The 26,253-nt window shown below is 44.1% G+C and overlaps 1 protein-coding gene across 1 annotated transcript in view; it reads left to right on the top strand.

Annotated features, from left to right (window-relative positions):
- Positions 1 to 1,025: 1,025 nt before the first annotated feature.
- The window catches only part of PLEKHN1 (pleckstrin homology domain containing N1), a 73,335-nt gene continuing 48,107 nt past the window's right edge, over positions 1,026 to 26,253 (top strand). Inside the window, exons 1-2 of the mRNA XM_082274340.1 lie at positions 1,026 to 1,153; positions 9,865 to 9,964. Of these exons, the coding sequence (XP_082130466.1) occupies positions 1,071 to 1,153; positions 9,865 to 9,964 (183 nt within the window). The 5' untranslated portion in view covers positions 1,026 to 1,070. The remainder of the gene's footprint in view (positions 1,154 to 9,864; positions 9,965 to 26,253) is intronic.

Here is a 26,253-nt window from a genome sequence, read left to right as displayed (position 1 = left end):
AATGGAGCCTAAGCACAGGGGTTTTTGTATATTTGGTTGTTTCTATGAGAACAAACCTAAGAAATCTGGTCAATTCGTATAAAATCAGGCAGGTTCTTGCACTACATTGTTGATGGTAGATCTAACCCATACACGTTACAATCTCCTTTATATATTATATGGGCTACATAGTACATGGGTCTGTCTGATTGGTTTTAGGTAGGGATTAGGTAAGTCTTCATGTTACATAGTTGATTGTACAAACATGGTATGGTAACTGTAATGTGTATGGTGATCTACCATCGACTCTGTAGTGTGGGGGCCTGTCTGATATGTCTGTCTGATATGTCTGTCTGTCTGATATGATACACATGGAATGGATTGGTTAGATGGGTCCTCTTATTCCACAGTTCTGGGAAATCTGATGGTCACCATACATGTTACAATCTTTGTACAATCAATATTAGATTTACCAAGACAATGCAATGTGAGGATCTTCCCTATCTATACACTCAGGCAGGCCTCTGCACTACAGTTGTTGGTAGATGTAAAGGAGATTGTACAATCAGAGTGTGTAGGAGATTAATTTTTCATGGAATCGGAGATATGAATTGTCGAGCGGTCGGTGTCATTGCTCAATGTTAGTCCAATTTTTTTTTTCGATCTGCTTGGAAAATCTGATCATATAAAAGGTAGATTATTGAATAAGATCGCTGAGTGTATGGAGCACAGAATGATCTTTCCAATCTCAGATCGGACAGCAGATCAATGTAATGTAAAATGCTGAAATGAAATCAGTGTCAGTTCTTTCCCTTCTGTGCCGATCACACAGATCTATCCTCTGATCCGATCACAGGGGTGATGGTGGAGATGATCGGACAGGTCAGTGGTCACTGGAAATGTGACCCAGCGGGGCTTCCCCGGAATTTGTCACATCCGTGTCACCGGGCTGTAGAATGGTGGGAGGGGGTGGTGCGGCCCCGGGCCATGCGGTGAGATCAGGGTGACACCCACATGTGTGCCCGGAAGTGAGGAAAAGTGGAGAGCGGAGACTCTGATCATCAGATCACATCGGGAGAGCCGGGAGAAGGATGGGGAACCTCAGCTGTGTACCGCAACCCCACCGACACCTCCGATATTCCTTCTCCAGGAAGAACTCCCTGCCGGGGAAAGAGTAAGTACGACCACATCGATCACCGACCTCCGATCACCCCACAGATTCATCTCCGACCTCCGATCACCCCGGGCACCACTCTGATCGCTCTGCCCGGTGCCATGTCATTTTACCCGGGACTGCCAGCACAGCGATCCGGTCTACTATTCATTATACCCATCGGAGCCCGGATAGTGATCAGTGTGCTGAGTGCGATCTGTGATCGCTGTGATCGTTCTGTCCCAAATATTCCTCTGGATTGCGATAGTTTTTTTTTTTTTCCAATGGATTGCGATAGTTGTGCCCCATGTAGTATAATTGTGATCATTGTACCCCGTGCAGTACTCTGGATTGCCATCATTGTGCCCTGTGTAATATTATTGTGAACATTGTGCCCCATGTAGTATCATTGTGACATTTGTAGTAGTAGTATTGTGATCATTAAACCCCGTGTAGTACTCTGGATTGCGATAGTTGTGCCCCATGTAGTATTGATTGCGATAGTTGTGCCCCGTGTAGCATTGATTGCGATAGTTGTGCCCCGTGTAGCATTGATTGCGATAGTTGTGCCCCGTGTAGCATTGATTGCGATAGTTGTGCCCCGCGTAGTATTGATTGCGATACTTGTGCCCCGTGTAGTATTGATTGCGATACTTGTGCCCCGTGTAGCATTGATTGCGATAGTTGTGCCCCGTGTAGTATTGATTGCGATACTTGTGCCCCATGTAGTATTGATTGCGATAGTTGTGCCCCGTGTAGCATTGATTGCGATAGTTGTGCCCCGTGTAGTATTGATTGCGATACTTGTGCCCCATGTAGTATTGATTGCGATAGTTGTGCCCCGTGTAGTATTGATTGCGATAGTTGTGCCCCGTGTAGTATTGATTGCGATAGTTGTGCCCCCGTATAGTATTGCGATAGTTGTGCCCCCAGTAGTATTGATTGCGATAGTTGTGCCCCTTGTAGTATTGATTGTGACAGTTGTGCCCCGCGTAGTATTGATTGTGATAGTTGTGCCCCGTGTAGTACTCTGGATTGCAATTGTTGTGCTCTGTGTAGTATTGATTGTAAACGTTGTGCCCACTGCCTAGTTGTTTGTTGGGTTACAGGACCTATGGTGTTCTGGAGATGTGCGGTTGTAGATGGTTCTGTCCCGGAGATGTGCGGGTGTAGATGGTTCTGTCCCTGAGATGTGCGGGTGTAGATGGTTCTGTCCCGGAGATGTGCGGGTGTAGATGGTTCTGTCCCGGAGATGTGCGGTTGTAGATGGTGCTGTCCCGCGAATGTGCGGGTGTATATGGTGCTGTCCCGGAGATGTGCGGGTGTAGATGGTGCTGTCCCGGAGATGTGTAGGTGGTTCTGTCCCGGAGATGTGTAGGTGGTTCTGTCCCGGAGATGTGTAGGTGGTTCTGTCCCGGAGATGTGCGATTGTAGATGGTTCTGTCCCGGAGATGTGTGGTTGTAGATGGTTCTGTCCCAGAGATGTGTGGTTGTAGATGGTTCTGTCCCGCGAATGTGCGGGTGTATATGGTGCTGTCCCGGAGATGTGCGGGTGTAGATGGTACTGTGTAGGTGTAGATGGTGCTGTCCCAGAGATGTGCGGGTGCACATGGTTCTGTCCCAGAGATATGTGAGTGTAGATGGTGCTGTCCCGGGAATGTTGCGGGTGTAGATGGTTATGTCCCGGAGCTGTGTAGGTGTAGATGGTTATGTCTTGGAAATGTGCGGGTGTACATGGTGCTGTCCCGGAGCTGTGTAGGTGTAGATGGTGCTGTCCCGGAGATGTGTAGGTGGTTATGTCCTGGGAATGTGCAGGTGTACATGGTGCTGTCCTGGGAATGTGCGGGTGTAGGTGGTTATGTGCTGGGAATGTGCGGGTGTAGATGGTGCTGTCCCTGAGCTGTGTAGGTGTAGATGGTGCTTTTGTGGTTCTAGCATTTCCATATGAATTGTAGGATTGGGGAGAGTTGGAATGGACGGTGAGGCGTCAGACAGGAACACTTGTTGGAGGATAAGGTTCAGCTGCTGCTGGATGTCTTAGCAGGCAGAGCTGTCAGTATAATAATGACTTTTCAATGGAGCATTAATAGGGCACTTGGGACTAAGTCAAGCCTTCAGCACTGCATGGTCTGTAGGATCAGTCCTTTGTAGATCTTACTTTCCAAATAGTTTTCTAATGTAGATGTAGAAGTATGGGAATCTACATGCATATAATGTGTATAGGTATAAAGTATTTTACAATATGATTATTTTCTATACACAATGTATCCTTGTATGAAACAAACTTACCTGTTTTGGTCTGTTAAAAAAAAAAAGAACCTATTCCTGGGATATGTATGTTTTTAGTGACGTCCATACCAATCTGATCACTTGCTGTTTGTTTGCAGCCCCTTGTATGGGGAGAAGGAGTAAAGTCGGCCGGTTTGCTCTCTATGTATGTCTGGAAATATTCTGGTATGAGAAGAATGGGCATACCTGAGACTTACAATGGGCGAGCTCCAGCATTCCTGGAGGACAATACTCAGGGCAAAGTATCCGGGATTGTGAAGGTTCTCAGTCTATTCTGAGGACACTGCGGGTTCCACAGCTTCCAAATGTACCAATTCACAGGGATCACTATAATGTGAAGGCAGACACGGTGTAAACTGAAAAGCTCACCAAAGATTTCCGTTTCCTAAAAAAAGAGATAATGCATTTACCACACCGACAGTTAGTAATTAGGTTTCAAGCAGTTTAAATACAGGGACAATTAGTCCCCAGGGGGCAATTCCATCCCCCACCCAAGTGTTGCTGTACACAAAATGACTGGTCTTAATTGTATTCCGGTAAACCACTATAACGCAACATGCAAATCCCAAGTAAGAGACCCTGAAGGTGAGCTATTGTGTGCTTTCAGTGATTGCACTGAGTTCAACTGTAATATTTTTGATGGGACGTCCTTGCATGCCTTCTGTCACATTTTTAAACCCTTGTAGCCAAAGAGCGTGCCGCATTTTACTGCAATCAGTGATCAGTTCGGGGTTCTCATCAGCTGACTTTTTTGCTGCAGACTGAAAGTTTTCTTTTTCTATGGATTTTACTAAAGATAAAACTGTTTTTTGAAAGAAAATTGACCTGCCCATGTGGCCAGCTGGGGTACGATTCCTAAAAATTCGTTGTAACTTCATTGTAGCAATTTCATTACAAATTGAGAAATTACATTTTTGTTTGGCTGTTTTTTTTTTTTTTTAATTTAATGGAAGGAAATCAATTTGAAGGCTCACTCCACCTGAAGATGATATAGCGGGTGGATTGTGGCGAGGGAGCGTTGCATCATTTGCAAAAAAATAAACGCAACCATATTGTAAAAAGCAAAAATGTGCTTTTATTGTTTTGCATTTGAGATTGCAAACCATGATGAACAGATGGCCGGTGTAGTGCTCTGACTCCTGCAGACTCCTCCTCCAGCACCGGTTCATACCGAGGTGCAGATCTTCAGTTTATGATCTGGAGGAAATATCAGTGGACTACAAATGCAGTGACCTCACCATACTTGTGCTCCATTGAGAACTACAGTCATCATCTCACTGGCTGCCGCACAAAATTCAAACTCGACAGGAGCTGACGGGGATAAAAATCGAATGGATTCCGTACATGGAGGTGGTGAGGGGCTGTGGACTCTGACCGTTATACCTTAAATATGGGGGTAACCATAAACCTGCTCCAAAATGTGGAATTGCCTTTTAAAACCACGAGAGTTTCTTTATTAGTAGATAGATGCACTTCTGTTGCTTGGTCTGTACACCTATGATGGCCATTGAGAGGGGGTTCACATTCTTCCTGTTGGACAGGAGGCCTCATTTTTGTAACATTTAAAGCGGTGTTCCGCCCCCCCCCCCCTCCAAAAATTAAAAGTCAGCAGCTACACATACTGACTTTGAATATTAGGACACTTGCCTGTCCTGGAGTCCAGCAATGTCCGCACCGCAGCCGATGTTTCCATCGGCTGTCAGGTGCTGCCATTGCCGGTAAGGGAACCCGGCAGTGAAGCCTTGCGGCTTCATGGCCAGGTCTCTACTGCACATGCGCGAAGTGGGCTGCGCTCTCTCTTAGAAGCAGAGGAATGAGGAGGGGGCTGAACGTCTGACGTACCTCGCCGCAGTGAGGTCCGACAGAAGTGCGGGCCGGACAGGGTACCTGTCAAAAACAGGTACCCACCCCCCTTCCTTGCGGCTTCACGACCGGGTCTCTACTGTGCATGCACAAAGTGGGCTGCACTCTTACTGGCCTAGAAGCAGAGGAAGAAGGAGGGGGGCCAAACTTCTGATGTACCTCGCCGCAGAGAGGTCTGACGGAAGTGAGGACAGGGTAGCTGTCCAAAACAGGTACCCCCTCCCCCCCAAAAGGCGCCAAATGTGACATCGGAGGGGAGGAGGAGACAGATAAGCGTAAGTTCCACTTTTGAGTGGAACTCCGCTTTAAGACCTCTAAAACAGCAGCGCTCCTCAAAAGTGCCAATTGCGCAAGAGGAGTGGGGGATGAGTCCTTAAAGCGTAACTTCCCCTTTTGGGTGGAGTTCTGCTCTAAAAAAAAAAAAAAAAAAAAAAAAACACCCCACTAACTATTCCCCTCACCTCTAAACACTTACCTGAGTCTGTCAGCAACCCAGCACTTTCCTGGCTTCAGGTCTTCTATTTTCCTCTTCTCACAGGGAATAGAACAGGAACTATTGGCTCCTGCTGCTGTCAATCAAATGTGGGGGGCAGGGCAGAGCTGCGCTGTGTGTGTTAATGGACACACATGTCCGGGTTCAGGAGTGAACCTACTGGTGTGTCCCCATAGCGAGCGATTTGTTATGAGGGAACACAGAGAAGAGGAGGACCCTGAAGGGTTTCGGGGACCCCAGAAGAGGAAGTTTAGGGCCCCTCTGTAAAACCCATTGTACAGAGCAGGTAAGTACTGTATAACCTGTTTGTTGTTTATATAAAAAAAAAAAAAATCCAGCCTTGCAATCATTTTAACTTTTTTTTTTTTTTTTTTTTACCCTAGAGGAATCCTTGAAATTATTTCAGGTTTTGAGGAACCCCTGCTAAAACCAGTTTTTCAGGGGTCAATGGGAAAAATTCCCCTTACATTGTTGGTTAGTGGGAGGAAGGCCAAACATAGAAAAAGCTAAAAAGATGGTTGCGGTTTTTGTAACGTGCATCAAAAAATAAATCTTCGCTTATAAAAAAAAAAAAAAGGTTGGTGCCATGCCACTGATTGGCTCTGGAACTCGGTAGGCACCATCAAATGGAAGGGGTCAATCATCCACAGCTCAAAGAACCCATAGCAACCCCTGGAGGAACCCTGGTTGAGAATGGATGATCTAAGACATGCAGGAAGCCCGAGGGGTGCCTCAGCCCAATAGGCTTTGTCATTTTTTAAGTATCACTTTTGAGCAAATTGTCTTTAAAGCCCAACTTTATCATAAAATTCCCCCTTGCAGAAGAGCAGTGCCCAGGCTGCAAGGCTTAATTGCTGGTTTAGGTCTATGGGAGAAGAATAAAAGTATTTTACCCACCTGATCCTCCACTCACTCAGCAGATGGTGCACCCTTAAGCTCTGGTGGTGGATTGTCCCTTAGCGTCATTATGTCCAGTGAAAGGCTATGGACTTTACATTGGTCTTGATGATGTCAGGACCTTAGACTGGTGGATCATGGGGAAGAAGAAGCTACAGGGACTGGTCTAGAGGTGTGGATTATTGGGTAAGTAAATATTCCATGTCCTCTAGATCTACATGAGCAGTTCATCCTTGCTGTGCAGGTGCGGCACTGCAAGGTTGGGTTTCCCAGAGTTGGGCTTTCACTGTGTGTCCAGATTTGTTGGGATGCATGAATCTCATGAATTTCATTAATTATGCCCACTTTATGCCCATGCTTTGTGGTGCTAACGATCACCATACATTCTTATGTAGCTGCTTTGCTTGGTGCTTACAGGTCTCAGCATTAGGTCTGTAGTAGCAGTTGCAGAGCTTCTGAGGTTTCCCAGAGGAAATCTAATACCCAGAGGTGGCACTAAGTATGGGTATGAAATTCTGTTGAACTTGCAGTGCTTGGCCCGCTTTGGCAAGCGGAGAGCCTCAGAGACGTTGGCGTGTCTGCTGTAGATGTCTGCATGGGTAGCCGCCTTCCAAGTGTTAAACGATTTCCCATTCAAGGACTGTCAGATCTTTGTATTGCAGGGTAGGGCTAAAGTGCACAATCTTATCTACACTTACTCAGTCTGACCTGTCTGTTTACTGCTTCTTACTAATCTGCCTCCGTGACATATTTAGCCTGGGTTCACACTGCTGTGCTGCGAGACACCACATGTAATTCGCACAGAAATCACCGCACATTCCTGAGAGAATTGCATGTGGTGTCTCTGGGGTGCGATTTGAGCCATGGATTTGTATGGCTCAAATCGCATGGCATTTGCCCCAAACTGGTGCAGGACCCTTTTTGTTTGTCCGGGCTAGGATCCGATTCTGCAAATTGTGCTACGTTTTGTGAGCTTTTTGCAGGGTGTCGTTAACTCAACATACACTCTGCAATTAACGGGTTGCGATTTAGATGCTTTGCCGAATCCGCATCGAATTTGTGTGAATCCTGCACTATATCTAGTGTGAACCCAGGCTAAGCGATGCGTGAAAATTGCTATGGATTGACAATTTGAGCTCCAGTATGCATGCGGTCCGTTCAGTTCATCAGTTCAGTCACGTCAAAATGTATCCGTTTTCCATCTGTTTCTCGTCAGTTGTTATCTGTTTCTCGTCAGTTGTTATCTGTTTCTCGTCAGTTGTCATCTGTTTCTCGTCAGTTGTCATCTGTTTCTCGTCAGTTGTCATCTGTTTCTCGTCAGTTGTCATCCGTGTTTCTCGTCAGTTGTCATCCGTGTTTCTCGTCAGTTGTCATCCGTGTTTCTCGTCAGTTGTCGTCCGTGTTTCTCGTCAGTTGTCGTCCGTGTTTCTCGTCAGTTGTCGTCCGTGTTTCTCGTCAGTTGTCGTCCGTTTTTCTCGTCAGTTGTCGTCCGTTTTTCTCGTCAGTTGTCGTCCGTTTTTCTCGTCAGTTGTCGTCCGTTTTTCTCGTCAGTTGTCGTCCGTTTTTCTCGTCAGTTGTCGTCCGTTTTTCTCGTCAGTTGTCGTCCGTTTTTCTCGTCAGTTGTCGTCCGTTTTTCTCGTCAGTTGTCTTCTGTTTTACCGATCCGTTTTTTTGACGGATGAAAAATAGGGCATTCATCCGTTCAAAAAAATGAACATTGACGGAAGCGGATGAAAACGGATGTTAACTGATGATCATCCGTTGTCATCCTTTTTTACACAGAGATACATTGATGTCCGATTTTCATCCGTCAACGGATGGATGACAAACGGACAAACGGACAGCATGTGTAAAAGGGGCCTTAGCATAGACCACTTCTCTGCCTGCATGACGGGATGACTGCACTCCTGCAAATGCGAGGGAGTGACATCACTCTGTACTGGCCAATCAATACGGACGGGCACGCAGGAGAAGCTGGGGAAAAGATGCCAATGCGGATGAAGGCCTTTGCAGGAGTCGCATTGTTGGAAAACCTACTACTGCTTAGTATTTTTGCCTTTAGTCCCTCTTTAAACTGGTCATACTACCCTTCCACCTGACATACTTGGATTAAAAAATTGAAGGAGCTTTACATCTTGCTCATCTACTTTATTATGAAACACCTAGATTAACCTAGTTAGGTATTCCTCTATTCTGATATGTTTCTTTATTCGCAAAGGCAGCTGCGACCTCAATACCTGAAAGTGTTAAACGTTACTTGTTTTACTTGAAAACCCAATAAAAAAATTTTGGGGGGAAAAAAAAAAAATTGAAGGCGCTAAATAGAAAAATTACAGCAGGACAGTACCTGCATCTAATCAGATCCATTAGATTGTAAGCTCTTCTGAGCAGGGCCCTCTAAATCCTCTTGTATTTTATTGTATATGTACTGTCTCCCTCTAATATTGTAAATTGCTGGCGCTATAGAAATCCTTAATAATAATAATAATAATGTGCGTGCTGTTCGGAGATTTTAATAGCCACCGGTGCCAGCCGCCAGAATACAATAGGCGTATGGGGAGATTCATCCATCTGCGCTGTTTAGCGCGGAGGAAGGAATCTATTAGATCAGGGGTCTCAAGCTGGTGGCCCTCCAGTTGTTGCAGAACTACAATTCCCATTAGGCAATGCAAGGCTGACAGTTACAAGCATGACTCCTATAGGCAGAGGCATGATGGGACTTGTAGTTCCACAATAGCTGGAGGGCCACCACATATTAGATTCCTTTCGTTTAGTTGCATGTTTGTTTCCCGCAATACTTTCATAAAGAAATCTTCATTACTGCAGCATTGTGAGAGGTCTGATCATAACTGTGCACATTTTACGCGTGCGTTGATCTGCGTGTTAGCACAGCTGTAAAACGCAGACTCAATACCAATAAATGTGTCCTATTCACACCATAATGCTGCGCATGCGTGGCAATGGACATCAGAATGTATGTCAGCGCCCCTTTAAAATGCAACTAATATGGATGGAAATGTATGGGCATTTTCCATGCATTTTAGCACAAGTCAATGTGAATTGGCCCTTAGGTTGTAAAGTGTTAAGAATTTGATTGCGGCCGGCGTCGGTCTGACATTTCATAACACAGTTGTATGTTTATTGGTGAAAGGATTCCATGCTCTTGTTTCATCACCCGCTCTCTTCACAGGCAGGACAGCAGAACTAAGTGGACCTATTTGTTTGGGAATGAAAGTGCGGCTGGAAGAGGGACTCACTCGGACAACATTCTCCACTACATCCCCGGGAAGGTAGGCACCTGTGTCTGCTCATCAATCTGATGGGACAAAACGCATTGTGATGACTGATGTTCTGCTTCCTAGAAATGTAACACAGCGAAGGGTTAAGCCTGTTACTGGATATCAGTCTTATCAAAGGAGTTTGCTGTGTATGTACATCTGCATGCCTGGAATTTGGGATAGGCTGCCTGGATTTTCCTCTCTCTTCTGTATTCCCATGGGAGAGGCTGTGCATGTAGGGATTTGCTAAAACACACATGTATACACACACATAGACCCGAATCTCCAGCCAAAAGGATTAATTTATTTCTTTAGGTGAAGGGTTCGTATAAAACTTTCTTTAAGGCCCCTTTCACACTTGTACGACTTGTCATGCGATTTGCATGACAAGTCGTTCTCCATTATTTCCAATGAGTACCATTCAGATCTGTGCAACTTGAAGTTGCACCAACTTCAAAGTAGTCCCTGCGCTACTTTGGCATGATTTTGATGCGTTTTGAGGTCCGAAGACATTCAAGCCCAGTCAAACTCGCAACAAAGTTGCTGTAAAATTGTGCGACTTTAAAGTCGCACAAGTGTGAAAGGGGCCTAAAGGAACTGAAACCTTTAATAATAATAAAAAAAATTATAAAAAATGTTTTTAGGACTTCCCAAAGTGGTTGTAAAGGCACAATGATTTTTTCACCTAGAAACATTCTATTTATGAAGGTAAAAAAAACTCCACCCCCAATACTTACCCGAGCCCCCCTCTCGATCCAGCAATGTCAAAGAGAGCCTTGCCTCTCCTGGGACTTGCACTCCTGATTGACTTTTGGCCAATGGCTCATGCTGCTGGCAATCACAGCCAGTCAGAAGAAAGAGGGGGCGGGACCACGCCACACCTCCCATATGTGAACGGACACTCAGAGCCGCTGATCAAGAGCATGCCTGCTTGGGTGCCCTCATTGCAAATTGCTTGCTGTTGGGGCGCTGGGCAGGAAGGAGGCGCCAGGAGTGCCAGTGTGGGACCCTAGAAGAGGAGGATCTGGGCTGCTCTTTGCAAAACTATTACACAAAGCAGGGAAGTATAACAGGTTTATTATATATATATATATAATATATAATATAATATATATATATATATATATATATATATATATATATATATATATATATATATATAAGACTTTACAATCACTTAAAAATAAAATAAAATCCTAAAAAAATCTTGAAGTCTGCTAGCAGCTTGTTTACAGTGGCAATCAGCACTCCCCACAGTTTCTGTCTTCAACACTGGAGTTGAATGGGACTTTATACGCTTCAACAAAGCTTGCTGAAAGCTCTGCAAATGCTTTGTCAAAGCTTGCTGTTTACACTGCTCTTATACAAGTTGAAGCCTGTTTGTAACTGGCCTAATTGTAAAATGGGAAAGCTAGCTTTTGAGAACACTTGTGGAAGTAGGTGTAAACCCTAATGAAATGACATGTAGTTTGTGGACTGTGTATCCTAATCAAAACGGATTTCTTAATAGTGATTACAATAGACCATACCTGCGTAATGAGTAGTCTCCTTTTGAAGCCAATGTGAAAAGCTGACAACGTTGGAGCATATTTGGGAGACAAGGACAGAGCGTTGTCACCTTATTACAGGAAGTGCCTGAACAAGTATTCTCTCATTGAAAATTGCAAATTTAAAAACTAGGGAAATTACAATAAAGTATAGCTTCTCTGATATTTTAGTGATTTGGGTTTACATATACTTAAAGATCAACAGTAGAATGTTTTGGCAATGTTTTTTACTTTTATTTGTATGGCGGTTTGTCCTCCATAAGGACTGAAACCACCCTAGTCCTTGACATATAATATTCTCCAGGTAGTTTCAGCATGAACCCTGGCCTGTTCTTGTCCTATACAATAATAACCTTATAATAGAATGTGAACTGGGGTCAGCACTGGATGCCCAGATTGTGCCGTAGCATCCATATTATTCTAGGGAAACCAGCATAAAGCATGATTTCATCACACCACCCCGGAAAGAAATTGCATCCTATTGTATGTTTCTGCTGAATCGGTTATTTCAGAGTCAGTGCGTGTTAAGATTCACGCTTCATTAACCTTTGCGTTTCGGAAAACATATAAAGAAGTAAACATTGTGAAATGGGGAAAAAAATCAATCTTGATGGATTTTCTACACTTGTGGAAAAGAAACTATACAGAGAGAGTTACAGGTCACGGGAGGATACAAGGTGCTTTGAATTCAGAGTGATACGAAGTAAGCTGTTTCATTGACTGCTGACGTTTCAGAATACGCAAGTTAAATTTACCAGAATTTAAACATAAAGTTTGTGGGTTCTAAACAAAAGTGACTGGTGACTTTTACCCTATTGTAATATAAACATACATATGAGATAATAGGAACACTAAAAGAATTACAACCAGCGATTTAGTTGGAAAATCCATCACATGTGCTAGCCCTCCGCTGGGATTAAAGGAAACCGGTCATGGGAGAAGTAAAAGGGCTCCTGTTGGTGACACAAATCTTAAATTTTAGTTCCCTTTCGGTCATGTTTACCCTTTGATTTTAGTAATATGTTGGCTGTTGGTTTCTGAAAGCCACTAGCTATGGCTGTTCGGAATTCCTGAAACAGCTGATTGGATTCAGATGCTGTTTTTGACCCAACATCTTCAACCAAAGTTGATCTAGTAGTCCAATTTTGTCAACCCGGTAGGGCCACCCACTGTTAAAAATAATCAGCTGGAATTATAACGGTGTATGGCCAGCTTAGGTCTACATACCGGTCCTGGACCAGTGGTCTCCAAACTGCGGCCCTTTGGTTGCTTTTATCTGGCCATTGGGACAATATTCCCTTCACTGTTGCTGACATAGTTTCTGCCACAGGCACCAGTGGCGGCGCGCTCTTTCTGCCACAGGCACCAGTGGCGGCGCGCTCTTTCTGCCACAGGCACCAGTGGTGGCGCGCTATTCTTCCCGTTGAAACCAACGACGGGGCGCTATTCTTCCCGTTGAAACCAACGACGGGGCGCTATTCTTCCCGTTGAAACCAACGACGGGGCGCTATTCTTCCCGTTGAAACCAACGACGGGGCGCTATTCTTCCCGTTGAAACCAACGACGGGGCGCTATTCTTCCCGTTGAAACCAACGACGGGGATCTATTCTTCCCGTTGAAACCAACGACGGGGCGCTATTCTTCCCGTTGAAACCAACGACGGGGAGCTATTCTTCCCGTTGAAACCAACGACGGGGAGCTATTCTTCCCGTTGAAACCAACGACGGGGAGCTATTCTTCCCGTTGAAACCAACGACGGGGAGCTATTCTTCCCGTTGAAACCAACGACGGGGCGCTATTCTTCCCGTTGAAACCAACGACGGGGCGCTATTCTTCCCGTTGAAACCAACGACGGGGCGCTATTCTTCCCGTTGAAACCAACGACGGGGCGCTATTCTTCCCGTTGAAACCAACGACGGGGAGCTATTCTTATTAATCCTCTCCCTATTACCAATCGTGGAGCATTGTTTACTCCCAGTGATGCCAGAACATTTTCTTCTCCTACTGGCCACAGTGTGACCCCCCCCTTAAAGTCTAAACAAAGGACCAGTTTCCGGTCCTTCAAAAAGTGTGGAGACCCCTGTCCTAGACCTAGAGATTGTAATTTCATTTTGAACAGACTTTTATTCCTGTTGCTTATTTTATGCTTGGTATTGTTATTTGCCCTCACTTTGTACTTCTCTTTGGATGATATGGATGCCATATACTGTATATACCAATAAAATAAGTCTTACTGACAAATCCAGAGCATGTTTAACCAGGATGTGGCCATTTTTAATATAGTTTTTTAAAGTGAAAAATCCTTTTGCTTTTCCTTTGAAATACACTTGTATTTTCTGTGGCCTCACATTGTAGGACTGTAGCAATTGTTTGTGTCTGCACAAATCAGTTAGCTGGCTCTAACTGGGTCCATTTAAGCATGACATTAGATCAGCATGTTTTTGCAGAGGTTGAATTGATCCTTTGTTGTTGTGATGGGCGCTTTGTACAAATCGGCATTTGTTCGCAAGGTAAACAGCGGTCAGCCATACAACATCTGTATTCGAGCTTGTAGGTCCTTTTTTTCCAAAAGTTGTCAGTGCAGCTGCCTACACGCCAGTCATTCAGCCTGAGGGCCAGGCTATGGGGTCATCACACAATTTGACCACTGCAGCAAAGATCTCCATATGCAGGCGTCAATTGTTATTTGATCCATGCCTTTCTAATACAGAAGGTAACTGCAAAGGCTGAACACATCTGGGCCAAAATGATCATTGCAGATAAACACTAATAAGAAGGCCGAGCATTTAGTGATCCAATATCTGTTTTATAGTTGTAAAAAAAAAATCGGACATGACAGTATTTGTTGTATTCCCGTTTGTCTAATTGTCTGTTTGTTTGTGCGCAGCCTGCACAGCATGCTTGGCAGCATGTATTTATTCAATCACCCGTCGACAAGTAGAAAACATAAGTGGCAATTGAAATAATTGGAATCTAACACCTGGCTGGTTTCATTGTATGACTCACCCTGTCTGTACTGCGGTTTCATTGTAATATATCCCACATAGCTGTGCTGACCTGGCTGTCTGGGAGGAAGACTTCCCCGATGGACTCAGTGCTGGTAGGCACATCACCTTCTGTCTCAAAAGGAGAGTAGTTGGTTGACTTAAAGTTGAAATTCACTCTCCCCCTGCATATGTTTTTTTTTTTTCCCCACCTTACCTGTCTTGCCTTGGATTCACATACTTGCTTGCACAGTGTTCTCCTGCTGCAACCCGCTGTTCAGATGTTACAGCCCAATTCCCATGCTGCAATTTTTTTGGTTATTGTAAACATCTGCCCTTCTGGGTAGGGATGCACCGATCCGATATTCGGATCGGATATCGCCCCCGATACGCGCAAAATAACTGGATCGGGGATCGGTAAAATTAATAGATCCACGGGCCGATCCGGTTTTGCTCTTTGTAGCTTGTGAGGGAGCAGAGAACAGCTGTCAAAGAAAAGAAAAAGAGCCTCCTGCAAATGCCTTTCAACTCTCCCAGTTAAGTAAACACAATGATTACAATATAAAAGGAATAGGGGTGATGGCGCTGCCTATATAATTTAGATATAATAAAAAGCTGTGCTGCAAAGTGCCTTAAACTAAAAGCAATAATGTGTAATATTCAAACAATAATATATTTCATAAAAACTTCAATTAAGTGCAAGTGCAAGGTATAAAGTGCCTGCAGAAAGATTAGAAAGTGACTGGTGCAATGATGTATGAGCAATAAATAATATTTAACATGCAATATTAATGTGCTAAAAAATATATAATGTGCTAAAAAGTATAAAATATAATACTATATAAAGTGAGCTGTTCCACTAATACCACGTGTTGGTATGGGGAATAAAAAAGTGCCAACAGAGCAACAGTAGAAAGGAGTTATTATTTTAAAAAATACAGCTTGCAATGTCCAATAAGAAAGATCCAGTAGAAAAGTCTATTTCATGTGCGGTGACTTCAAAAGCAATAAAAGTGACAACACTCGGAACAAACCGACACTCAGGTGGAAAGGTGACCCCGTGGTGGGTGGTAAGGTGCTGGGATTCCTTTGATAAAATTGCACACTTACCAGAGACACCCACCCCACACAGGGGTATAGAGCGGGTGTATTTATGGGTCTGGCAACCTGGCGGTATCCTCCTATCCCTGGGTGGAGGGCGTGTGCCGAGGATCAGGCTGGTCCTGGTATGGATGTACCCTAGGATGGTCCCCTGTGTGCCTTCCTGCCTAGGTATATTCCGAGGGATCCACTCAGCTCCACTCCCGATATTTAAACCAGAAAATAAATGGTGGACATAGTGTAATTCCGCGATATGCTTTATTGAGCAGAAATTTGAAAAGGTACTCACATTAAACAGGAAAAAAACGAGCGTGACTGTATTGTCCGAGCGCTTGCGATCCAAGCCTCGTTCCCATATAGGTTTACCGGAAAAGATGTTTGGCCTGTAAGACGTCCTATCAGGCCGGTGCCTGCTACCTCCGAGGAGGGGGGTTGGCGGCGCGTTCTCCCGGACTCGGAGGTAGCAGGCACCGGCCTGATAGGACGTCTTACAGGCCAAACATCTTTTCCGGTAAACCTATATGGGAACGAGGCTTGGATCGCAAGCGCTCGGACAATACAGTCACGCTCGTTTTTTTCCTGTTTAATGTGAGTACCTTTTCAAATTTCTGCTCAATAAAGCATATCGCGGAATTACACTATGTCCACCATTTATTTTCTGGTTTAAATATCGGGAGTGGAGCTGAGTGGATCCCTCGGAATATACCTAGGCAGGAAGGCACACAGGGGACCATCCTAGGGTACATCCATACCAGGACCAGCCTGATCCTCGGCACACGCCCTCCACCCAGGGATAGGAGGATACCGCCAGGTTGCCAGACCCATAAATACACCCGCTCTATACCCCTGTGTGGGGTGGGTGTCTCTGGTAAGTGTGCAATTTTATCAAAGGAATCCCAGCACCTTACCACCCACCACGGGGTCACCTTTCCACCTGAGTGTCGGTTTGTTCCGAGTGTTGTCACTTTTATTGCTTTTGAAGTCACCGCACATGAAATAGACTTTTCTACTGGATCTTTCTTATTGGACATTGCAAGCTGTATTTTTTAAAATAATAACTCCTTTCTACTGTTGCTCTGTTGGCACTTTTTTATTCCCCATACCAACACGTGGTATTAGTGGAACAGCTCACTTTATATAGTATTATATTTTATACTTTTTAGCACATTATATATTTTTTAGCACATTAATATTGCATGTTAAATATTATTTATTGCTCATACATCATTGCACCAGTCACTTTCTAATCTTTCTGCAGGCACTTTATACCTTGCACTTGCACTTAATTGAAGTTTTTATGAAATATATTATTGTTTGAATATTACACATTATTGCTTTTACTTTAAGGCACTTTGCAGCACAGCTTTTTATTATATCTAAATTATATAGGCAGCGCCATCACCCCTATTCCTTTTATATCTAGTGTATAGTCTCCGGACTATCATCCAGGGAGGCTGCAGCCTATTTTTAGATATATATATATATATTTTATATTTCATACATTTACTACATATTTTTTATTTATTTATACACACATTTTTTTCACTTAATTATTCACTTATCTATCCACTTAATCCATAGCGCGGAAGTTCTCATTTTTCTTACAATGATTACAATGTATCTTTTCGTTCAGTCTTCCGGAGGAGGGAAGTTTAACCTCTTAAAGACTAAACCCATGACATTTTAGATTTTGAATGCACAATGTTATAAGGTATCTGCCGATACCGATCTGGAAGTATTATGTTATAAGCTCACCAAACAGTACTTCCGGATCGGACTCGGGATCGGCGATTTCGCAAAGCAAAAGATCGGGACCAAAAAAGTCGGATTGGTGCATCCCTACTTCTGGTTTGAGGCAGAAGGCCCATGGTGATGACCGGCGACTCTGCCCACAGCCACGGTTTCCCTGCTCCTGCAGCCTCCTGCAGTATGTGATAAAGATATCCCAAGAGGCTGCGGGGGAAGTCATTCTTGCCCAGGTGAGAATGGCAGGAGACTAGACGGGTTTGGAGCAAAAAAAAAAAAGCTGTGGGTCATATGGCAAGGGAGGAGAGGGAAGGGGGAACGCAGGGACTTAGTCAATCAGGGGAGTGATGATCTGCTTTAGGCTGGCTGTACAAGGCTCAAAATATGGCTGAATCAACTGAAATTTGAGCTGTGGGTGTCTTTGTTGGCATTACCCAACTTGACGACTTTTGATTGAAAAAATTGAAGGAGTCGGGTGGAAAATTGTTGTTCGTACAGTGAGTGCACCCAGTTCAGCCCCAGAATACAACAGCTGGCTGTGCAGAGTCCTCCATCGATGCTTCCACTCGGTTTGGCTTTAATGGAGGAATCAAATAAAATCTAAATGTGTATGGCTAGCGTAAAGCCTAGTACACACGATGAGATTATCAGATGCTAGTCTCCATATCAAAAACGAATCAGTTAGTAAAGAACGAAATTCTTGTACGGCAGAATACAAATTCGGAAGTGATTTAATGTATTTATTTTTGGAAAAAACTGTACTGAATAAACGAAAATCATATGATCTGGTATCGTATGAGAAAAATGATCGTGTTTATCCTTTTGAGAAAATTTCGGACGACCGCTGTGTACTCACGATCCGATTATTGTATGATCCCTTCGAAAGCGGTATTTTTCGTACGATATTCTGATCGTGTATACGGGGCTTTAGCCTCTGCACCCAGTGACCAGCCATATACAGCTGCCATGACCATCTGTAGATAATGTCAGCCAGCATCTTGCCCCTTAAGCCGGGTACACATGGACCGAATGCCAATGGCAGAGAGCGCTGATCGGAGTGTTCTGGCGGGCGAGGGGGTCCCCCTGTCAGAGCACAATAGCTCCAGTGGGGTAGATCGCTATACTAACTTTGCAAAAACTGAGCTGACTTCAACCCACTGGGTTGAACGGAAAAAAAGCTAAGGCCCCTTTCACACGGGCGATCCGATCCGCCTGTTAGTTTTTCAGGCAGACCTGATCGGATGCTCCATGCATCCCTATGGGGTAGGGGGTGTCAGCGGAGACATCTCTGCTGACACCCACTGCTATCCGATTCCGATCCTGTCCATGAAATCCGGATGGATGGAAACCATCTGTCTCGAGGATAGGATCGGATGAGAACGGACAGGGGGTCTGTTCTCATCCGATCTCCCCATAGAGGAGAGCGGGGATCTGAAAGCTCTGTCTCTGCACACAGAGCGGAGAGACGGAGCTGTCATCCGCCTGCTCAGCGGGGATCGGCGGAACCATCCCCCCGCTGAGCAGAACGGGCTCTGTCGGGCGCACCACCTGTGTGAAAGCGCCCTAATAGTGTGAACCAGACTTATGTTTACTTTCATCTGTAATCCGGGAAATCTCCCAGGGGGCAGCTGAATGGTGCTGAGGATTTGGCACGGGTTGCTGGGCACTGACATTCTAGCAATCCACAAACCCTGTCCACTCCACCAGTTTGTCTACCTGTTCTTTTTTTTTTTAACAGTGGCAGTAGTGAGAAATACCTAAATCTGGTGTACCTGATGGTACTGGTATGGAAACTGGCACAAAGCTTTCATGCATAAAAATGTTATTGATTTATTGAATATTTCCCTATATGTTGTGGTCCTGGTGTCTGCTTCCAGAATTTTATATGTGATGTTGCAGATGCTATGCTATCATGTGATGTTATGCTATCAGAGATCTTGAGCCATGTCCGCACGGCCATACTTCTTGGCAGCAGCTGTCAGAATGCTGTTGATGGAAAAATAGTAAAAAGGTGAAATTACTGAATGCATCCAGTGATCACTAATGGAGAACAGAGGCCAGTTTTGGGTCCTGTACCAGTCTGGGAAAACTTCTCACCCAATTTCATCCCAAGCCCTCTGCCACTTGTCACAGTTTTTGTAATGGGCATCCCTGGGGTCGAAGTTCGTGAGGACCCCACACGACACGTGGCAGCAAAACACTCGGGTATGAACAGCATCATTAGATATAACATTGAGCGTTGTTGCCCTTTGGGAAACATGCAATTTATCGCACATATGTGATTGAGGGCCTAAAGCATGGGTGTCCATCCTTTTGGCTTCTCTGGGCCGCATTAAGTGTAGAGAAATTTTCTCGGGCCGCATATAAAATATTTACTATAGTTAAGGTATATAAGTAATAAAACGCTGCTTCGCCCTTCCTGTGCTAAAGCCCCCCCAGCACTAATTTAACACAACTAGTGGATGATCCCCTCCGAGGCAGCTTCTGTGGCGGTGCCCCCAACTCGACTTCCTTCCTCCCCAGCAGAAAAAAAAAAAATGTCAAGGGGCAGTGGGCCGCATTGCCTGCGGGTTCCGGGCAGCATGCGGCCCCCGGGCCGCAGGTTGGACATGCCTGGCTTAAAGTCTAAATTTTAACATGCCATCATACATTGGCACATTGCATAAAGATGATCATGGACTGCGTGGAGCTCAGATTTTTCTTATTAGTCTGGCTGCCAACCCATTACCCCCCTCCTTACTCCAAAACCTAAATATGCATGCTTGTATTACAAGACTTTACATGTTTATATCTGTAATACAGGTACCCATGTGCTACTTTTATTTATGGGAACAGTACGGAACCAGTGTAGAAATTCCTAGCTGTTAGCTTTTTCTACTCCAAGAATCTTTACTTAGGAATTGCGGGATTGCCTGAAACTTATTTGGGTGTTGGGTAAAGGTACATTTGCCTTATAGCAACCAAGCCCTTCCCCCAAATCTTCTAGGTGTGTAAATTTTACCACCGCTCTGAAAACCAGATGGGTGAGTTTATCTTTAATAGAAGGCACTCCTATCTTGGAAGAATTAAAATCCATTACCATATGCTTTCATGGGCAGCCAAAGAAGGCAGATTTTGCTTATAATGAATGTGTTATGCAATCCACAGCTGGGAGGATGGGGTGTCAGTTCTGCTGGCTGTGACATCATCAGGGATATTTTTTTTCAGCTGGAGCATTAGATCTGTTTAGTCATCTACCTGTCATACAAAGGAGTGACATGAGAACTTACCTGTATGTCTGTAGGGGTCACTCACCTCGGCTGTACGGAACTGATTCATTGCTTTGGAAAGATCCTGTTTCCAGTATGACTTTAGGTGATCCAGTGTTCCCTGTATTCCATGAAATTTAATCATAGGGGCTTTCAGAATAAAGGGTGTGAAACACAAGCATGTTACAACGCCCTTTTCCAATAACTCTCTGGAAAGCCAAAAAAATGAAGGCACAAATCTGAACGTGAAACGGAGTTGTGGAGCGCGCATGGGATTCAAGTGAGAAATGATTTCACAATGGGCTGAGTCCTGGTTTTGGAAGGATGATGGTTGTTCAGCCTCTGAGAAATTGTTCATTTTTCAGTCTCTTCTTATATTTACTGATTTGGAGGATGAGGATTGTGACTGGTCCCAGCAACAAAAGAATCAGCCTTGGCAGATATCTCAATGCCCACCTATAGAATGATCATGGCTAATGTACCCATAGATAAAAGCTAGTAGCTCTGACCATAACAGGATCATTTTGAAGAACAAAATTTCTAAAGACAAGTTTATCAGCCAACAATTCCCTTCTGTCACTTAGTTTTCATGCTCTCCCTGTGCTTAGCTGGGTTTCCTCCAGATATTCTAGTTTCCTCCTACACTCAAAGACATGCTGGTAGGTTAATTGACTTTGGTCTAAAATTGGCTCTAGTATGTGAGATAAGGACTCCCATACACGAGTCCCTATCTCCCATATCTCAATAAGTTATTTGAGGGAAAGAACTTTGGATGTACAGTATGTAAAGATCTGTGTAAATGGTCAATGCTATGTAAATGTATATAGGTACCTTTTTAGGTTTTGTTGAGACAGACCCATCTCTAAATCAATGATGGAAAGTCTACCCGTGAATTATTTTAATTCCTGAAGTGCTTGGGCCTGCTGCTTTGCTCTCTAATGTCTCTAAGATTTTACTGGAATATGTACAAGAAAGACCTTTTTTTTTTCCGTAGAAACAAAAAATCCTGTTCGGTAGCAGAGATCTTCCAATGTTAGGAAGCTTGAGTAATAGAAGTTTTGTCGCTTCATCGTTAACAAATATGATCAGAAAAGTGTATATATGTGTGTGTATATCTATGTGTGTGTTTATATGTGAGATCGATTGATTATCGGCAAAAGCCGATATATCAAGGGCCGTTATGGACTTTCCCCGATCGGAATCGGCTTTTTATTTACCGATGTTGCCGATATTTCAGGGAAAGTGCTTGTATCGGGGTGATGCCTGCAGCTAGAGGCATCACCCCGTTACCGGTGTCCATAGCCAACAGTCGGCTGTCTTGTAATGACAACCGATGCGACTGAGAAGCCGCTCGGCTGTCATTCCAAGGAGCGGGAGGGGACGTCCGCGGCTCGCCCGGGTCTCCCGTCCCACCGGGAGACACGGGAATTCTACCTTCACCGCCGCCGTCTGACTCAGGTCTCCATTTCTTTGAATTTGGCGCTGCTGCGTACCCGGAAGTGATGTCATGACATTGCATCACTTCCGGGTACTGGCAGCACCGAATTCAAAAAACTTACAGCATTCAAAACAGCCAAACTTGGCGTTTTGAATGCTTAAGTGCAGAGGAGGGTTTTGGCGTCTTTTAGACCCCCAGATCCCTCCACCAAAGTACCTGTAGACATTTAAAAAAAAAAAAAAAATGTTTTTAATGTCCGAAAATATCGACCGATACTGATACCCAATGACCAAAATATCGGTATCGGCGGTAAAAAAACGTTATCGGTCGATCACTTATATATAATAGCAAAAACTTGAGTACCCAGTAGTAATCTATGATGTGTATTATTTGGATATGTATTGTGGTGTTAAAGCTATTTGCTCTTTTTCCAGGAAAGTGCATGGGAAATGCACACAAAGCACATCTTGCATTGTGTTTAAATTTTAACACACCTCCTTTAGAAAGCATTCTGTGTTTTTAACAATTGCATTAGGGTTTTGGTGTGAGCTGGAGCTTGAAAATAAATTCGCAAAGCATAAAAGCCATTGGTGTGCTCTCTTTGGGAGGGCAGACTGTTCTGCATATACCTTTCCTAAATGTTTATTTGTAAAATCAAAATTTTACATAAATAATTGAATGAAACATAGACTATAGAAAACATTACTCTAAAAAAAATTAACTTTTTAAGTCTTTAAAAAAAAAAAAAAAAAAAAAAATTTGCAATTTTTATCTGAGTACAAGCTTTTATTCATCAGGTCAGCCTGACAAAGATGATGGATCTTTCAATATACATGCAGTGAGACTAATATGTCATGACAGATGCATCTTAATGCTATGTGGCGCCCAGTGATCAAACTTATGTTGGCAGGTGTTTAGAAGCTTCGCTTTGTGGTAAACATGGGATGTAATGTATATGCAGCATGGGTCATTCCTGAGCAAAGGCTATACAGTCTGCACCCACCAAAAAAGCAGTGCTAGTTACTTTTCCATACAAAAATCATAGAATTATAACCAATGTGTAGAAGAAAAGAAGCAGTGCTGTGCAATGATCATGTATAAATAAGAGAAGTTTCGGAAACTCTAAGCAAAACCTCAAAATTGACATTTATTGTGTTTTACACATGTACAAATCAGGACACTGTTGCAAAATATGGTTCACCTGGGAACTACGTATAACTTTACCGATCGGAAGGCTGGGTTAAGGTCTCAGGTGAATAAGAGGAATAAATGGGAGATTTGTACAACATGCTGGGTTTTAGGGTGAGTTGGCATGGCTGTTTGTCACAGATGTAAAGGCCATGGATCATACATTAGGACTAGTGATCGACCAATATCGTTTCACTCCGGTATAGCACTTTCCAGAAATATCAGCAATATCGGTAACCTGGAGGGGCCAATTCCAATATATAGGGGAAAGTGCATATCGGCCCCCGATATATCAGCTTTGCCGATAATCGGTCGATCTCTAATTAGGACCTCATGCACATTGGATGTTTATCTATGGTGCCTGAGATCTCATCGTTCTGGTACATTCAGAAGGCACGGGTGCACTGCCTAGACTCGCTGCCAGCAGCCTGTAAAACTCTGATTGGCTGAAAGCTGTGCAGCTGGACAGTGCACCGAGTTTACTAATGTTTTGGGGCAGCATGCACCCAGGGATAAATGTCTGGAAAGCAAGCAGTCTGCCTGTGCCTTCCTGGTCCTGCATTGTCCATGATGACATCAGAGACTGGTGGCCAGAGCTATGAAGAAAACTGCCTCCTGTGGATTAGTTGCATGGAGAGGTGGAAGCCTGTTGGTGCTAGAGAAAAGGTAAAGAAAAGTGCTTAATGGTACCCTAGGCATAAACAAGCATTTAAACACTTGTTGGTTTTTAAATTTCTCCAGAGTTCAGCTTTAACATGCATCTGATCCCTTTGTGTTAGGATGCATTCATTTGCGCTGTATGTCCTCATACTTCTCTGAGATTGGCCTAAGCTGGCTGTACCTGGTTAGATTTTTTTTTGTTCAAACGTTCAGAAAAGAAAAGTTGACAGAATCTTCTTTCTTGCCATCATTGAGCCATCCAGTTTCATTCAAAAGGCTGCTAGTCCAATGAAATCCCAGATGTATTAGGCAGGTTTCATTACAATACAAATGGCTTTTCCAAACTAAAATCACAATTGGAATTGATTTGAGAAATTATTTCTATATATTCATAATTATGTTTGAAAACTAAAGTCGGTTTGACCCCTAACCATTAGAAAATGGAACAAACATTTCAAAATTGGAAATTTTCAAATGCAATTGTACTGGCGTACGACCAGGAACCAGCTGAAATTGGCATATTGTATGGCCAGCTTTAGTCCTGTTAAGCCCCGTACACACGCACAGATTGTTGGCCGTAAATTGTCGGCCAACGTCCGATCTGCCGATTTGTAGGCTTGTTAGTATAATGCTTCCGACAACCAACTGCAAATTTTTGGCCGAAAAAAATCTGGTGTGCATGCTATAAATTTTTTGTTGGCCAACAAAGAACGGCCGATTGTTCCTCAGTCAGTACAGATTTCGGCAGACAAAAATCAGATGAGCAAGACTGGGCATGCTCAGAGAAGAAAAAACACACGGAAAGTTAACCATCACATGACCTCACTTCTGAAGTTGGTTTTTGTTGGCCAACAAAAGTCCAGTGCAAGTCTAGAGCACATTTCAACCAACACAACAACACTGGACAAAAGTTGGCCGATCAGTTGGCCAACAATCTGTGCGTGTGTACGGGGCTTTACTTTGCCTATTTTGCATAGCGTTTCCTCATGTTACACACTTCAGCTGTGTCCGGCCAAACAGTGGTGTGACTCCAGCACCTGATCGGTGGAGGTGTTAGACTAATCTGTTTTATTTGAAGTCAGGCTTTAGCAGGGTTTAGGGCAGAGGTAGGGCACCTTTTGTTTTTTTCACCGCCTGTGTAACTTTCCTGCTGGCTCCAATTCGGCTGCTTTGAGTCAGAGGGCCAGTTTCCTTCCACTTGTCACTTTTTTTAAACTGAAAGATAAAGGTGTTACACAGGATCTGATGTTTTTCACTGAGCTTTTGCATAATTAGCACTTGGGGAAAAAATAGCACTCTAGTGATTCAGTATCTGGGGATACATGTAGGATTACTAATTTCATTAAAAAAGGGGAATATTTTCCTTACGACCCATTTCCTTTCTATCTACAAAAACGGATATGCATTTTGAAGGCCTACCTGATTGAGTATACACTGTATTGGTTAGCTATGCTCTGACGCTGTTGGTAGTCTAAGTCTGCTGGCCATTGATGGATTTTTTTTTTTCCCTCTATCCACACAATTGAGGTGGATTGAGGAATCCTCTGTGTCTTTGTAGTCTGACAGCAGGGGCACTCTGCTGTCAGAATACGCTGTTTAACTGCTGCACTTTAAGGCTGGGCTCACGCTTATGCAAATTGGATGCAGGTTTCCCCGCATCCAATTTGCTTGACAGGAGACTGTGACCGCCTCTCAATGGAGCCAGTTCACACATCCCTGAGGCGGCTGCGGTTCGCACTGGAAAAGAGTCCTGTGTGTCCTTTGGCTCGGTTTCAAGTCCGAATTCTGGCACAAATTCGGACCTGATTCGTGCCTGAAATGGAGAACTGGGATACACCGGACCCCCTGCTGCGAGCCGCGGCCGCAAGTAGTGTGAACCCAGCCTTCAAGTGGATCATTCACACCGCTTTCCATACACCGCTCAGATCAATACATTTCTGTAATGGTTAAAGCATTTGTTACCCTAAAAAAAAAAAACATACTGTTTCCGTAAAGCATGTTATACAACACAGTGCTTGTGCTGTGTCATTTGGCACCCCGTATCACCTAAAAAAAAAAACTGGCTGATCCTGTCAGTTTCCCTCTGTAATCTGACCACGGTGTATCATGGCTGCTGAGCCCTGATACCATGGTCAGTGTAGTGTTACATGCCTCTGCCATCCACAGGCCTGCTCTCTGTCGCCTGTCTCCTGTGTCCTCCTCCCCCTTACCTGCATTTAGAGATAGATGAGCAGCCATGGACACAAACTAGTGCCTACAGTGTTCTGTTGTGTGTACACTCCTTGTGCAGTAACATGTAGACCGTATCGGCATTGATCATAGACATCTCGCCGTACCCACCGCAGAAATACACAAATCTGGGGGGAGTATAGCCGTGAGCAGCCATGTG

This window comes from Pelophylax lessonae, assembly GCF_965119305.1.
Source record: "Pelophylax lessonae genome assembly, chromosome: 12".
In the NCBI taxonomy this organism is placed as follows: domain Eukaryota; kingdom Metazoa; phylum Chordata; class Amphibia; order Anura; family Ranidae; genus Pelophylax; species Pelophylax lessonae.
Note: the sequence above shows the minus strand (reverse complement) of the source record. Positions and strands in the feature narration are given on the sequence as shown.